The sequence below is a fragment of the Notamacropus eugenii genome, chromosome 1, assembly GCF_028372415.1.
Source record: "Notamacropus eugenii isolate mMacEug1 chromosome 1, mMacEug1.pri_v2, whole genome shotgun sequence".
NCBI classification, from domain to species: domain Eukaryota; kingdom Metazoa; phylum Chordata; class Mammalia; order Diprotodontia; family Macropodidae; genus Notamacropus; species Notamacropus eugenii.
Window position 1 is genome coordinate 458,794,114 of NC_092872.1, and position 14,057 is coordinate 458,808,170.

The following is a 14,057-nucleotide window of genomic DNA, read 5'->3' on the forward strand; positions in this document are numbered from 1 at the left end:
CTGCTTTAGGAATATCACTTTGGCATCTGTGTGGAGAATGGATTGGAGAAAGGAAAGACTTGAGGTATGCGAGGCTAGTAGGCTATTGTAACAATGCAAACCAGAGGTGATGAGGAACTGACCTAGGGTGATGATTAGAGAGAAGGGCATAGGTGAGAGATGTAGTGGAGATCAGTGACGAGATTTAGCAACTGCTTGGATATGTAGGGTGAGAGAGGGGGAGGAAGTACTGCAATTCTGAAGCAGGGTAACTTGAAGGAGAGTGGTGTCCTCCAGAGAAATGGAGAAGTTTGGAAGGTGATAGTGAGCTCTATTTTGTACGTTAGGTTTGAGATGTTTATAGGACATTAGGTTTAAAATACCCTATAGGAAATTAGCAATCTGTTCAGGGTTGAACAGAGAGCAGGAGAGAGAGAGAGTGAGAGAGAGACAAAAAGAGAGAGAAAAGAAGAAGGAGGAGGAGGAGAAGAAGAAAGAGGAGAAGGAAGAAGAGGAGAAGAAGTCAACAATGTCAAAGGATGCAGAGGTCAGTAAGGAGAATTGAGAAAAGGGCATCAGATTTACCAATCAAGAGATAACTTTTGAAAGAGCAGTTTCAGTAAATTGCAAGTGGTTGAGAGGTGAGTAGGAAGTAGAAGGAATAAATATGACAATTTTTAAAAAAGATTTTGAATCTAAAAGGAAAATAGGATAATAATTTGAGGTAGAGACAACAGTTTTTGAAGGATGGGAGACCTGGTGCCATTGTAGGCAGTAGAAGTATAGATAGGGAGACATGGAAGATTCGATGGTGGGAAGTCTACTAGAGGAGGTAGAAGAATGTGGAATCAAGCACGTATAAGTAGAACAGTTGGCCTTGGCGGGGAGAAGGACCAGTTCTTCATCAGCTTCTTCCAGAACTGGTATCAAGGAAGAAAAAAATGAGGATTATATTAAAGGGTTTTGAGATGTATAATAAGGGAAGAAGGTTACCGCAAATGACTTGCTTTTCTTTTTTAAAGTATGAAAGAATCTCAAAAATAACTAACTCCCTAATTTTACAGAGCAAGAAACTGGAGCCCAAAAAAGAGATATGAGTTTCCCAAGATGGTACAAGGAAAAGGCAGCTGAGCCAAAATTCAAATCCAGGGCTCTTACCACTGTACTATGGCTATTCCTGTTTGGTTACTGTAAGGAAGGAACTCTAAGGAAGTCAAACCTTTTTTGATCCACTAGTCAAGTGATTTCTCCTGCCTATAAACTTAGAGGTTCTTTTTCCATACCTCTCATGACTTTGTTTTACTTGGCATTAATTTGTGGTTTTATCTTTTCTCCTCATCCTGATTGGGAGCTTCTTGAAGATGGACCACATCTTACTCATTTTTGAGATTCCCACAGCACCCACACACAGGGCAATAAAGTGGGTGTGTTTTTTTGGTCTTCTGAAAAATGTTGTTGAATGACATGCCCATGATTGTATAGCTAAAGGTATAATGGGGACTAGAAATTTCTGTTCCGTTTCCCACCTCCACTCCCTGGCACAGTGATCTGAGAGGGTGTTAACAGACAAGGATCTTAGGAGCATCCTTCACTGGCACTAGAATTTTTTGATATACCATCTTGTTGAAATGGAGAGGAAACAGTAATTCAACAACCTGTTGGTCACCACTAAGTATAGTTCTCTGGAAGATAAAGACAGACTACCAAGTAAGGGCAACAAAGTTTACCTTCAACTCCAATTAATTAGACAAAGTTCCGAAAAACCTGCTGCCTTTGAGACAGTAACTTTATTGAATTGAAATAGAGATATAGCAGCAATTTACATAGTGAAAGGGTTAAAAAGGAAAGCAAATTAATATTGCGGGAAAGACAAGCTACCCTCCACAGCTAGTGGCAACTACTGCACTATAATGTTAGTAATTAGGTATTCATGCACTAAATGTGATTAATAACCCTAGGGTACCAAAGCAGAGGCCAGAAAGAGTTATACTTAATTTCAAGGCTTTTTTATTGTATGAATGGTCGACCAAGTATCACCCTCCTAGCAGCATCTGGAGCACTCGTTGGTGTTCTATAGGTGGCTGGTGTACTTGACCCCCTTTTTAAAAAAAAAACGTGTGTTCCATAAAAACACTACTTCCGCCCCAGTCCCATCTAAGAAGCTTCTGTTAAGGAAAAGAAATGCATGTTTCCATCTAAAAATCTGTAAAAGCTAACAAATCCCCCAGGCAGCAGTCAACGGAGCAGAGCTTAGAGCAGGCACTTCAGCAAATTCATTTCTGATGAGAAGTGTTAGAAAATTCACTCCTGCTCTTTGCTATGTTTCTTATCACTCTGTGGTGGTGTGAGGACTCCAGTGGGAGCAGACACTCTCTCATCAGCCAGCATAGCTTGCTTTTCATAAGCTCTGTCCTAAAATAAGACCAAAGGAGAGAAATGACAATGGTTTAAAAAAAGGGTAGGTTTTTGACTTAAACTTATTTACTAACTGCTGAAGAGAAGGCATGCTACAACACTTAAATCCTACTATACTTTCAAAACTGTCTCTTATATTAAGGTGGTTGAGTAAATCAATAAAATGAATCCAACTCAGAAGTGATAATCTAGGGATAAGGATGGGCTGATATTAAAAAGGGGAAAGGAACAATTTCCTACCGATATAATTAGGTATATCTAAAACCAGATTCAGTCCCATAGTATATTTTTTCACCAACTGACTTCCTAAAATATACATTAAATTTATGAAATAAAGTCACAAAACTATAAAGCGATCTTTTGGTTTACCTAAACCTACAAGTAGAATCTCCTTCCATAATTTTTTTTAAATAATTAAGTGGGTGGATATCTTTCTGGATTATTTATATGTAATCTTATCTGGGGCAAAGAACCACATGGACTGGGTATGGACACTTCTAGAAAGATATCCTATTTTACCATCCTTAAACCAAGGCATGAGAATATATAAAAGTTATCACTGACCAGCAAATTTATGGTGTTCACATGAGTCTGAATGTTATGCATGTCTTCACTAGGAACACCCTTGAAATATTTGAGTCTGGCTCCTCCTACTTCCTTTACAGCCATAGCAAATGGAACCATCCACTTCACGCATTCCTCTACTTCTGGCCAATCAAAGCCTGGAAAATAAAGTGAAAACTATGCTCAATCTAAAGCTTAAAATGAGGATACGTCGTTTATGCACACTTCAAATTTACCTGAAATTCAACTTACCTGAAACTTTTTTCATTATCTCAGTAGAAGAGAAATGATATAAGGCAGATGCAGCCAGCACTCCATAAGTAAAATCAAAGCAGCCCATATCCAGGATGCACACATCTAAAAGCTACAGAGGGGGCGGGGAAAGTATGATAGGAAAGAAGTCAGTTGATCAATAAAGACGCCCCCAAGACATGTACTTAAGAAGGAAGGGATGCCACACAAAACTGGCTAGGTCATAGTGCTGGTACTTACCTCGGCAACCTGCACAAAGATTTGCTGAGGATACTGCGGCATGAGCACTTCCTCGTACAGGTCATTGAGATAAGCAACCTGCATGTATACATTTAGCCAGGACACTAGTGTCATAGGACTTAAACGCCACTTAAGGGCCTATAAAATGGAGGGAAGAAAGGAGAATGTAATTTAGAGATCTCCAGCTAAGCCAAGAATAATGGAGCACCCCGCCATGCAGTGGTAGATTGCCATACAAATAATCAACCATCTTCAGAGTTACAATATGTCCGCACAGAGTCAAGACTTAGAAGGTCATTACTTAATTTAGAGAATATGATAATTAGGTACACACTTGAAGATGAATCAGATTCAAATAGGCAATTGCTTTCTTTCATCCTTGAAGAAATTCTGCATGAAAATTGAGCAGAAAATGTTTTATAAATCATTACTAACTTACCTTCATAATGATTAATTCCATGGTAAGAATCTCTTCCTCTGTACAAGCTCCATCTGTCACATAGGCAAACTGGTACAGCTTTGGTGGATAGATTTCCTGAAAGAAAAATAAATTAATAAAATCATCATGATCACCAAAGCCAAACATTAGCATCTCCATGCCATAGCATCCATCCAAATATCCCATTATCTGATTTTACTGAACCAAGTTTGACTGATGAAGATACAAAAACACAAAGATTCCACCTCTGATTTATGTATTTTGAATTCTAGCATCTTTAAATGGTTAATTCATAGCAATATATTCATGGGAAAATAAAAGAGCCCACCAATTGTCAAGATGCCTGTGAAATCTGAAAAAAATTAATGAATTGTATTTGCTATCATATACCAGTAGGGCAAGTTTTTGGCCCCCTCAATGTTCTTAGCTTCACGTTTAAAAGTCAGGCCCTAACTCAGTACAAGTTGCCAAGATTAGGGTTGTTTCCTCCATGTAAACCATATTCATAGCCCAAAAGTAAGGTACTTTCCATACCATAAAAATAAAATAGTCTGTATTCTAAACACGAACAGATTTCCTACTCTCGCTGAAGCTAACATATAATACTAACATAAAAACTTGAACCAGTTTTACCTCAAGTTTGGCAGCTATAAATAATGAGGTAATCCCAATAAGCTGCAAAAGTGTTTTTGTAATATTTCTCTGTGTTGCCATATATCGATCAAAGAAGTCTTGTGCCAAGTAATACGTCTCCCTGTGAAGTTTATAGACTTCAGACACCTGAAAAAATATTTAATAAGTTTTAGTACATTTACCTGAAAGAATGTTTATTATGAGCTTTCAATGTTTTGCTTTTAGACAAAACAGCAAAAACAAAAGTGCTGACAAGTTTACTTTTCTCCATTCTAACCTCTAAGTGTACTTACATAGAGAACTTGAGGCTTACTTAATATGGTCCAACTCTTCTAAGTTTCATATGTAGGTTCAGTACTTTAGAGAATTAAACAATTGTTTTCAAGAGAAACCCCCTTAATAAAATCCCATAAAAAAATTGTCAACCTTTAAAAATTTAATCTGAAAAACTTTATGACTTGGACATCCCATACAATATACCACTAGATGGTTAAAAGAGAAGAAAAGTTTAATGAATATCAATATACAGAGATTAAAAGACAGGCACAAAGTCAGGCTTCAAAGGCATCACAGTATGGTAGAAATATCAAGGGATCAAGGAGGAGACCCTGACTCTAGTCCCATCTCTGTCTCTTATTAAGGGAATGTGTCTGTCTCATTTGTAAAATAGGGAAAACTCCCCAACCCAACTGGTTGTTGTGAGGAACATACGAGAACTCTAAGAAGGTGCTTTGTAAATGATAAATTGCTATATAAGTGGCAGGTACCACAGAAAACTAATAAAAAACACTGAGTCTGTCTAGGAGTAGGATATGCCAACAATAAAACATGTTAATGTTTGATAATTTGTCTATGTTAGAATCTAAATTTTATATAAGTAAAGGGTGCGTGTATTTTTTTGGAGGTGGAGGGGAATAATTGAAAGAATAAGGAGACAGTAATTAGTGTAAGTAAAGTAAGTTTACGAAGTGTGCCAAATGCTATTTCTAATGATTAGGGTTAATATCGTTGGCTAGCATTCAAGCTTTAACATTAGGTTTTAGAATAGAACTCTAAAGTGGAATTCTTTTTGTTGTTTGTAAGACGAACTTTCAAAGATCCTTCACCAAACCCAAAATTTAGCACCTGCTATTAACAGTATGGGCACCCTTTTCATATGCAAAAAAAAAAAAAAAATCACAGTTGTAATAGGTATTAGGTTTCTTAACTTATCTGACTTTTTAACTGTTACTCATCATGAAAAACCCAGAAATAGCAGAATTTGGTAACATAGTTAAGAGCTTCAGTAAGCCTAATTTAAGAAAAAGAAAAAAAGCCACTCATCAAAAGTTATATATGATGAAGCACCTCTCATAGAAGATTGGATATGACAGACAAGATGAATTTACCTATCAGAGTCACAAAATAGGGAACAACTTTACGTCATGTCTGCCACAGATTTTAAACAATAGAACTGTTTGTTCCGGGGCCAAATTAGAAAAGAAAAACAGAATTACTTTGATTTCCATGTTTTGGAAATGAGAAAGGCAATGAATCCTCCATGGATTCAGAAAAAACAACCAGAATACCAATTCAAAGAATTCTTTGTGAATAAGCAAAATATGATCACATACTTGTTTATACCATACTGTCAGAGTTTAATGCCAACAGTCAAACTTACCTCCATCATCCAATCCAGAAGGATGGATCGCATTCTTGGCTGTAGAGAAGGGTGTCTCTCCATAAAGTTCTTATCCCTCAGGTAAACCTGTTCTTTGCTTAACATGATTTTCCAAACCTCATCTCTATTTGCCCAGCTATAAAAAATGAAACACTTATTAAAAGTGCCTAAAAGTTAGAAGGAAAGCTGTAGTGCAGAGCTACAGATATGTAAGGGAGTGTGGCTGATTAATTACTTACCCCAATAAGGGTAATGGTGTAGCTCTATGTTGGGAGAAGTTGTGGGTTGGCATATTAGCATTAAGTAATGATGGCTCATCTCCTCCTTTATCAGGTGTGAGAATCACTGACCATGGATTTCTGAGAAAAGCCTGTACAAGGAAAACATCTTTTTAAGTGATGGGTTTCTTGAAATCAGTCTCAGTACAGAGGATATAAATGATTCTTTATATCAGACAGCATTTATTCATAAAAAGAAGTACTTTCACATGATAGAAAAAATGTTAGTGTCATTATCTTAATTAAAACAGAATCCTACATTCTTTGAGATAAAGGAAAATGAAGACAAGACTATATTAGAGATTTTTAACTCTTGGCAATCAGGTAAAGACTATAGACTCCTCAGAGTTTTGTTTTTTAGTGCATTTAACAAAATACATGGAATTACAAAAGAAATCAATTATATTGAAACATGCTTATTCAAATATTAAAACAACACAAATTCATGAACCCAAAGAAATGAATTCAAAGACACCAGATTAAGAACCCCATGTCTAGACAGATGAAATTCATATAACCTCAAACATTCATTTTAGCCATTAGCTTTGTCTCTTATCTAGCAAGCACCTCCTATTTACAATTTACTTCCTAGAAGCATTTTTCACATCCTTTTGTGCCATTTTATATAGATTTCTGGGCTTTTGCTACTTCATCTACTTAGACCTTATCTAAAATTGCAGACTACTTTACAAATATATTACCATTTTAGGTACAGAACAAAAAGAGAGAAAATAAATATATTCTCCAGCAAAATATTTGCTTTAAACTGGCTGTTCATACTCAAAAGTATAAAACTTGGATTGCCCAAATTCAGCTGCCTTGGTGACTTTTGCAGTAGCAAGTCTGAAATTAAAATACATCAGTTGCTGCACCTTTCAGATTCAGGATAGAGGGAACTAGCAAGCCTTTTCATACAGCTACTGAGTGCAGCTCCCTTAAATTGAAAGTCTGTTTCTGAACAGGTTATATGAACAATGTATTGGTTCTATCTTCATATGGTACTAGAAAGTATGGAGATACAGCACAGAAGATTTTTAAGCCCCTTGAAAGAGAATCAAAATGTTCGACACATTTAAAGTATTATATTTTTAAGAAAAATAAGCAATAAATTCAGCATTGTGAGAACTAAAATTTATGCCTTCTATAAAAACCATAAAAACAGAAAATCAAAACATTTAAGACCACCTTTGCAGACCAAATGTATCCCAAATGTTATAGTGGTCTCTGTTGAAGTTTTGGAATACTTGATTTCTATTCAAATAGAATGTTTTGGCAAAGTTGAGTTGCATTAAGACATTTTAAGTTACCATATTTAATTTCTGGCTCTATAAACAATTTTAGACTCAATTTTCAGAACCCTTTTCCCCCAACTCTCCCCATTCCACTTTTTAAAACAATGCAGCCATCTTGCTGAAAATGTCAGTCAGGTACGCCTGCATGGAAAACCTGTGGAAAAGTCTGAATCTATTTGCATTTCCACTTTTAATAAGGAGGAAGACTATTAAGTTTTAATACAAACTGAAAAAATTGTAAATGAATAATCTACTTTCTGGCTCAAAAGTAGTGTTGATTAGGCAATAGTAGGTCCTTTCTCAACACATTTTATATACCGTTCATGTATTACTCAGGAGTTGCCTCTGTACTTTTCAAGCTACTATGAGTATCTAAGTTGGAATCAAAGTTCTCTCCCTCCCCGTCTAAAATATAAGGTCTTTCCTCACTCTAGTCGGAATGGATAAGCAAAATTTCTCATCAGAGCTAAAGGGGTAATTTGTGGGAGGAAGGAAACCTCCTCCAATTAGTCTACAACATAGTGCTGGGAGCATCTCTGTGATTCAGTAAGAAACAGGTTAAGAGTGCTTTAAGTTAATTTCACTCTTCTCTCAGTAGGCTTAAAAGTTTTGTTTTGAGGGCACAATCATCTCTGACCACACGATTGGCAAAGCTAAGAACAGGTCTTTGTAGATACGTTGGCAGGCATTTTTAATCTACAAGTCAGAGAAGAGTTACAAGAGACCTAAGAACTGACTAATTTTTCCCTAGAGGAAGCATCTTACAGAAGAAATAGCAAGCAAAATAACACTGCATTACTCCATTGAGTACATTTTGAAGAGGTACTTAGCTTTAAAAGATTAGACCAAACTAAAGAGGAGGGTTATAGACAGAAATGGTATAAACTGAAAGTTCAAGGTCATATTCCAATGAAAAAATTGGGACTCATATTAGGGAGACAAATTTCCTAAAGGAACAAGATGGATATACTATAGCAGTCTTAGAATTTAATAAAATTGCCACTAATATTTAATAGCAGACCTGAAGATCAATATTATCCTAGGTCTAGATATGGTCTTGATGAGGTAGTTATTCGAAGACAGCATTACTAATGATATTTAAAGACAGTTCACAGTAGTAACCCATCTATTGTCCTTCTAATGCATATGCACTTCCTTCAGCAGGTCAATAATTATGAACTGTTTAATAGAATGACTTTATTCACAAGTCAACCAAAAGATTTCTATTGTACTTCCAAATTCTAGCTTCACAAATAACATCAACGATATTTTTCCCTTTGTAGACTGATAAACTGTGTAGAAAATTACAAGAAACCCTTAAAATATCCATGGCTGGAAACCGATACTGAGTAAACTCAGTATGACTATTCATATACCATGGCTACGTGACCAGTTGAATTCAGATAGGGCAATTAGATTATCTCACATAAAATGTTATTATTAAGTATTTTGTAATTGGAAAGGGCTATATGGAGGCAAGCTATTATCACATTCTATTAATATGTCAAAGACCAAGGGATCTCCTTAGTCTACTCCTTATTTGAGAATTGGAAACACTTTTACGTGTTTAAATTTTAAGATAAGCTTAACTAACTCAATATCCATGCTTGTTGCTTTCTCTAAGAAATGAAGATGCACATAGTAGGTACTTAAAGATTTGTAAGTGACAGAGAGAAGAAAAAATAAATTTGTTTTCTAATCAGGGTACACCTAATAACATATTTTGTATTTTTCAAATGGGGTTACAATACCCACATAATCCTAATTACTGGGTCTGAGTAAAGGATTGGCTTAGAGAGGATGAGGAGATAAGGAAAAAGGAATAACAATTCTTTTTGCTAAACTGAAATACTTCTTTTTTTCCAATTTAGGAGAAAGTCACCAATTTCACTTTTCAATGTTCAGAGAATTCTGCTTAGGAAGGACTGAATGTCTTTTATATTAAACTATGACTACCATTACAAACAATGATGCCCATCTGCCATAATGCACTTTACTCTTTAAGGTTCCAGCTGCTAGATGTCACATTGTTCATCATTCTATGAAATGATATACTGCCCACCCCTAAATTTGTCATAGACACTTAACTCAGCTTAAATAAACATTTCCATCTTGTTTTTTATATGATATTACAAGATACGACTGGGGGTGGGGTTGGGAAAGTGAGAGATACCTTGTCTAAATTCAAACCATGACTATGGTCTCCAGTCATTTCTGGAGGTAAAGATAGCATAGGTTCTTTTCATAATGAGCATCAGATATCACAATGTATAATTTTAGTGGCTTGTCCTTAAGGGAAAGGTAAGACAAATAGTCAAATGCAATTCTATAATGAAACATATATTAATATACAATACCTTCTACAAATACTTATACCTATTAAAGTCAGTTCAAAACCAAGTTGGTAGCAACACTTTTAGTTAAATGTTAAATATACATAACGATCACTGGCCAGAGGTGGTGAGGCAGTGTCATCAAGACACAAACTAAGTCATTTTATTTAATGTTACCACATGTTCTGTGCAGAAGGAATTCAAGAATTTCAAAGGTGTAAAGGGACTTTCCAAATAAAGAGATGTCTTCATTTAGAGACTTACTCTTTCAGAGACCACCATTAATCCACTTACCCTGAGCTGTTTGTCCTTCTTCAGGAGGTGATTAAGATATGTATTTCCCCTTTGGATCATATGTGAGCTTGTACACTGGACTAAAATTGAAGACCCTGGTTTTAGGTCTGTCTGGCAATAATTAGCTTTGTTACCTTAGGCAAATCATTTTTCCTCTCTAGGGCTCAGTTTCTTCCCCAGTAAAGGGAAATACTTGAAACAGATGACTGCAAGGCTCTTTTCCAGCTATTATGTGAGATCTAAAATCTAAGTGTCCAGAGTTTTCCTAATAGAGGGAGGAGGAATCACAGTCCTCAGCTTCTTTAGAGCCAAGAGTACATAATTAGGCAAGGATTACCTTTAATTGCAATGAATGTGGAAGAACAAAAGAATAAAGTAGAAGCATGACTGTAGTAGTAAGGAGAGAGGAAACGAGAAAGTCTAAAAATCATCTTTATCAGTATCTGGAAATAACAATAATCATGCTTGCATACTATGAAGCTCACCGGTATCCTGACCGCAGTTCTTCCAATTGTTTCCCTTTTGGCCAATACTTCATCCGGATCCAGCAAAAACTAGATTCAAAAAACACATCCAACAAGAGAAAATAATGTAAAACTGTGACCATAAAGTCTGACCCAGAACTGTCTCCCAAATCCAGTTCTTTCTCCCACAATACCTAAGGATCCCTATAGTCTCAGGATACTTGGAATCTATGATAGGGAAGGAGTTCCCCATATTTTTACCTCCCTTGTACTCACCACAGCTACATCTGCCTTTCTTTTCCTGGAGCGAGAGGATTCTGTTGAGCCGCTACCACTTTGCTCTCTTCCAGGCTCATTCCCCCTCTTCTTGTTTTCTTCCTCTTTCCCATTCCACTGATCTTCCTTCCCATCAGGGCTTCTTTCCTCCTTCCCTTCAGCATGCTCACTGGGACTTTGATTTTTCTTCCCATCAAAGAGCTCCCCAGCACTTGGATCTTGCCTGCCATCAGGATTGGGGTCTTCCCTGCCATCAGGTCTTGGATCTTCCCTACCATCGGGGCTTCGATTTTCCCTTCCATTTGGTCTTGGTTCATCCCTCCCATCAAAAAGCTCATGGAGACTTGGATCTTGCTCCCCACAGATAAGCTCATGGAAGCTTGGATCTTCTTCCTCACAGATGAGATCAATAGGATTTGGGTCTTCCTCCTCACATATAAGATCTTCATCATCTGGGTGGGGGATTTCCTCCTCACAGATAAGGTCCTCAGGGTTTGGGGCTTCTTCTTCACAGATAAGATCATCTGAGTTTGGGTCTCCTTCCTCACAGATAAGCTCATCTGCGTTGGGATCTTCCTCATCACAGATCAGTTCCTCTGAATTGGCACCATCCTCATCAATGGCATCTTCCTCATCACACATAAGCTCATCGGGGCTGGGATCTATCTCTTCACAGATCAGCTCATCAGCATGGGGGTCTTCTTCGTCACAGACAAGTTCATCTAAGCTTGCACCTTCCTCCTCACAGACAAGTTCATTGGGGTTTGGGTCTTCCTCCTCATAGATAATTTCATCAAAGCTTGGATCATCATCCCCATAGACAAGCTCATCAATACTTGGATCTTCCTCCCCATCAAAGAGCTCATCTGGGCTTGGTTCATGTGTCCCATTCATCAGCACATCATGGCTCCGCTCATGCGTACCATTCATAAGTTCATCATGGCTTGGCTCTTCCTTCCCATTCACAAGCTCATCGGGGTTTGGCTCTTCCTTCTCATCAACATGATCTTCCTTCACATCGTGGGTAAATTCCTCCTTCCCCTGACATTCCTCAGAACCACTGCAAAAATAAAGCCAATGGGGATTGTTGGGAGGGGCTTTGTCCCTAAACCACTTTCTCCCTTTCCCTGCCACAGAAATACTCACCTTTCTCTGGACATTGTGACAGAGCAAGGGCTAAGACCTCAGTTCTAAAGGAACAGAAAGAGGAGAGTTATTAAAAGGGCCGCCTTTGCCGAGCAGTAGCAGTCTACCCTGTGGCCATCTAATTCCCAAGAGGACCCGTCCCTTTCCCTCCCACCTCCTTCTCTCCCCAGGGTGGGGGGAGCAAAATCATCCCAAGTACCCTGGGGAAAAGAGCAGTTTGGAAAGGGAGAAGGGCCACAGATCCTCAAGATCAATCCCGAGCGACGACCCACCCACTCATTGCAATGAGACTCTCTGACCTCCGTTTAGCTCTCAGAGAACAGCGGTTTGCGGGGTGCACTGATTTTTCAAACTCACGTGCAACCCGGGGCACCAGACCTGCCTCTGTGGATTTAGATGCAAAGAACTGGGGGTGGGGTGGGGGAAGGTCACCTCCACACTCGCTCGCCATGTCTCTCGTCAAACCATCAAACTGGAAAAAATGAGCCAGATCTACCTCCAACGAACCCCTACCCTGAGGTGACAGCGGCGGCGGCCAAAGTAGCGGCTATGGCGCGTTTACAGGGTAATCCTGGGGTCCGCAGGACTCCGCTTCACCTGCTCTTGCATCTCGTTCACCTCCCTTCCCCTCCCCTTACCTCCGCCGTTGCTCTGGCAGGCGGCCACGCGGCGGGAATCCAGCTGGCAGAGGTAATGACCAAGCAAGGTAGGAGTCTTGCCAGGGGTAGCCTCGCCAACCCACTGGGTGACGGGCAGCGTGTGCTGCGGACCCTCCTGGTCAAGGCAGCGAGTGAGCGCGCTAACAGGCTAACAGCGTGCACTCCTCTCCCTCTATCTCCCCAGCCCGCCTGCGCCCATCTCCCGCCTGCTCCCTGCCCGCTCTGCTGGCTCACTTGCTCGGGCTAGCTGGCTGGCTGGTGGAGCTGGCCCGCCCGCCCTCGGGGGCGGTGTTTGCGGCTCCCACTCCCCGCCCTCCTCCAGCCATCTCCCGCCTCCGCTCGCAGCTCCTCCCGCCACACTACAGCGAGCCGAGCGTGGCCCTCGCCGGCTCTGCCGGTTGGTCTTGCCTGGTGGCGGCCGAAGGACGCAGAGCTGCTCCGCCGCCGCTGGCACCAGCCACCATGCACTGGGCTGCAAGGACGAAGATGCGAGGACCCGGCTGCAAGGACCCGGCTGCGAGGACCCGGCTGCAAGATAGGCTGCAGGGTCTTGGCTGCAGGGACTTGGCCGCAGGGATTTGGCTGTGGCGGCGGAGACTTGGCTGCTGGCACTGGGCTGGTATCGGAACTCGGCGGAGCTCTCCAGCTGTGGCGCCTGGATGCGCACCGTGCCCGCCTCCCTCCTCCTCCCGCCTCCCTCCGGAGCCCCAGGTGCATCCTTACCCGCAGCGGGCGGCGGCTGGTGGCAGCGGCGGGCGCGGGCTGCGGCGGCGGCGGCGGCGGCTGTGGCAGCGGAGCCGGGGGAGGCGGCGGGGGCGGCGGCGGCGGCAGCGGCTGGGGCGGCGGCGGGGGCGGGGGCGGCAGCGGCGGTGGAGCCGGGGGCTGCTGGTGGATGCCCGCGGGCGGCAGCTGGTGATCGGGGTTGGCCGAGGGAGGCAGGGTGAAGAGGAGGAGAGGCAAAGGCCAGAGGCGAAGAAGGAGGAGGCCGGAGGAGACGAAGCTCGGAGCTCCTGGGCAGCTCTGGTGGGATGTGCAGGGCGCAGCTACCTTCCTTTATACCCTGACTGCCCGCGCCCCCCTCCAGCGGGACATTAAAAAAATATCTAAGGCGCGCAGCGGCCCCCCCACCCCAC

The 14,057-nt window shown here is 40.8% G+C and overlaps 1 protein-coding gene across 2 annotated transcripts; it reads right to left on the reverse strand.

Moving 5' to 3' along the window:
- Positions 1-1,732: 1,732 nt before the first annotated feature.
- CCNE1 (cyclin E1) lies at positions 1,733-13,709 on the reverse strand. Of its 2 annotated transcripts, none has more exons than XM_072632104.1 (12): positions 13,648-13,709; positions 12,266-12,309; positions 11,120-12,179; positions 10,865-10,933; positions 6,422-6,552; positions 6,183-6,318; positions 4,523-4,669; positions 3,890-3,985; positions 3,451-3,588; positions 3,211-3,322; positions 2,959-3,116; positions 1,733-2,391 (listed from the first exon to the last, which is right to left on the reverse strand). In XM_072632104.1, the coding sequence occupies exons 2-12, from the start codon at positions 12,277-12,279 to the stop codon at positions 2,281-2,283; spliced, it is 2,172 nt and encodes a 723-aa protein (XP_072488205.1). In that variant the 5' UTR covers positions 12,280-12,309; positions 13,648-13,709; the 3' UTR covers positions 1,733-2,280. The 2 variants fall into 2 exon arrangements, with proteins under 2 accessions (XP_072488205.1, XP_072488204.1); XM_072632103.1 differs by lacking the exon at positions 13,648-13,709 and adding an exon at positions 12,904-12,989 and having other exon boundaries at positions 1,970-2,391.
- Between the last annotated feature and the right edge of the window lie 348 nt (positions 13,710-14,057).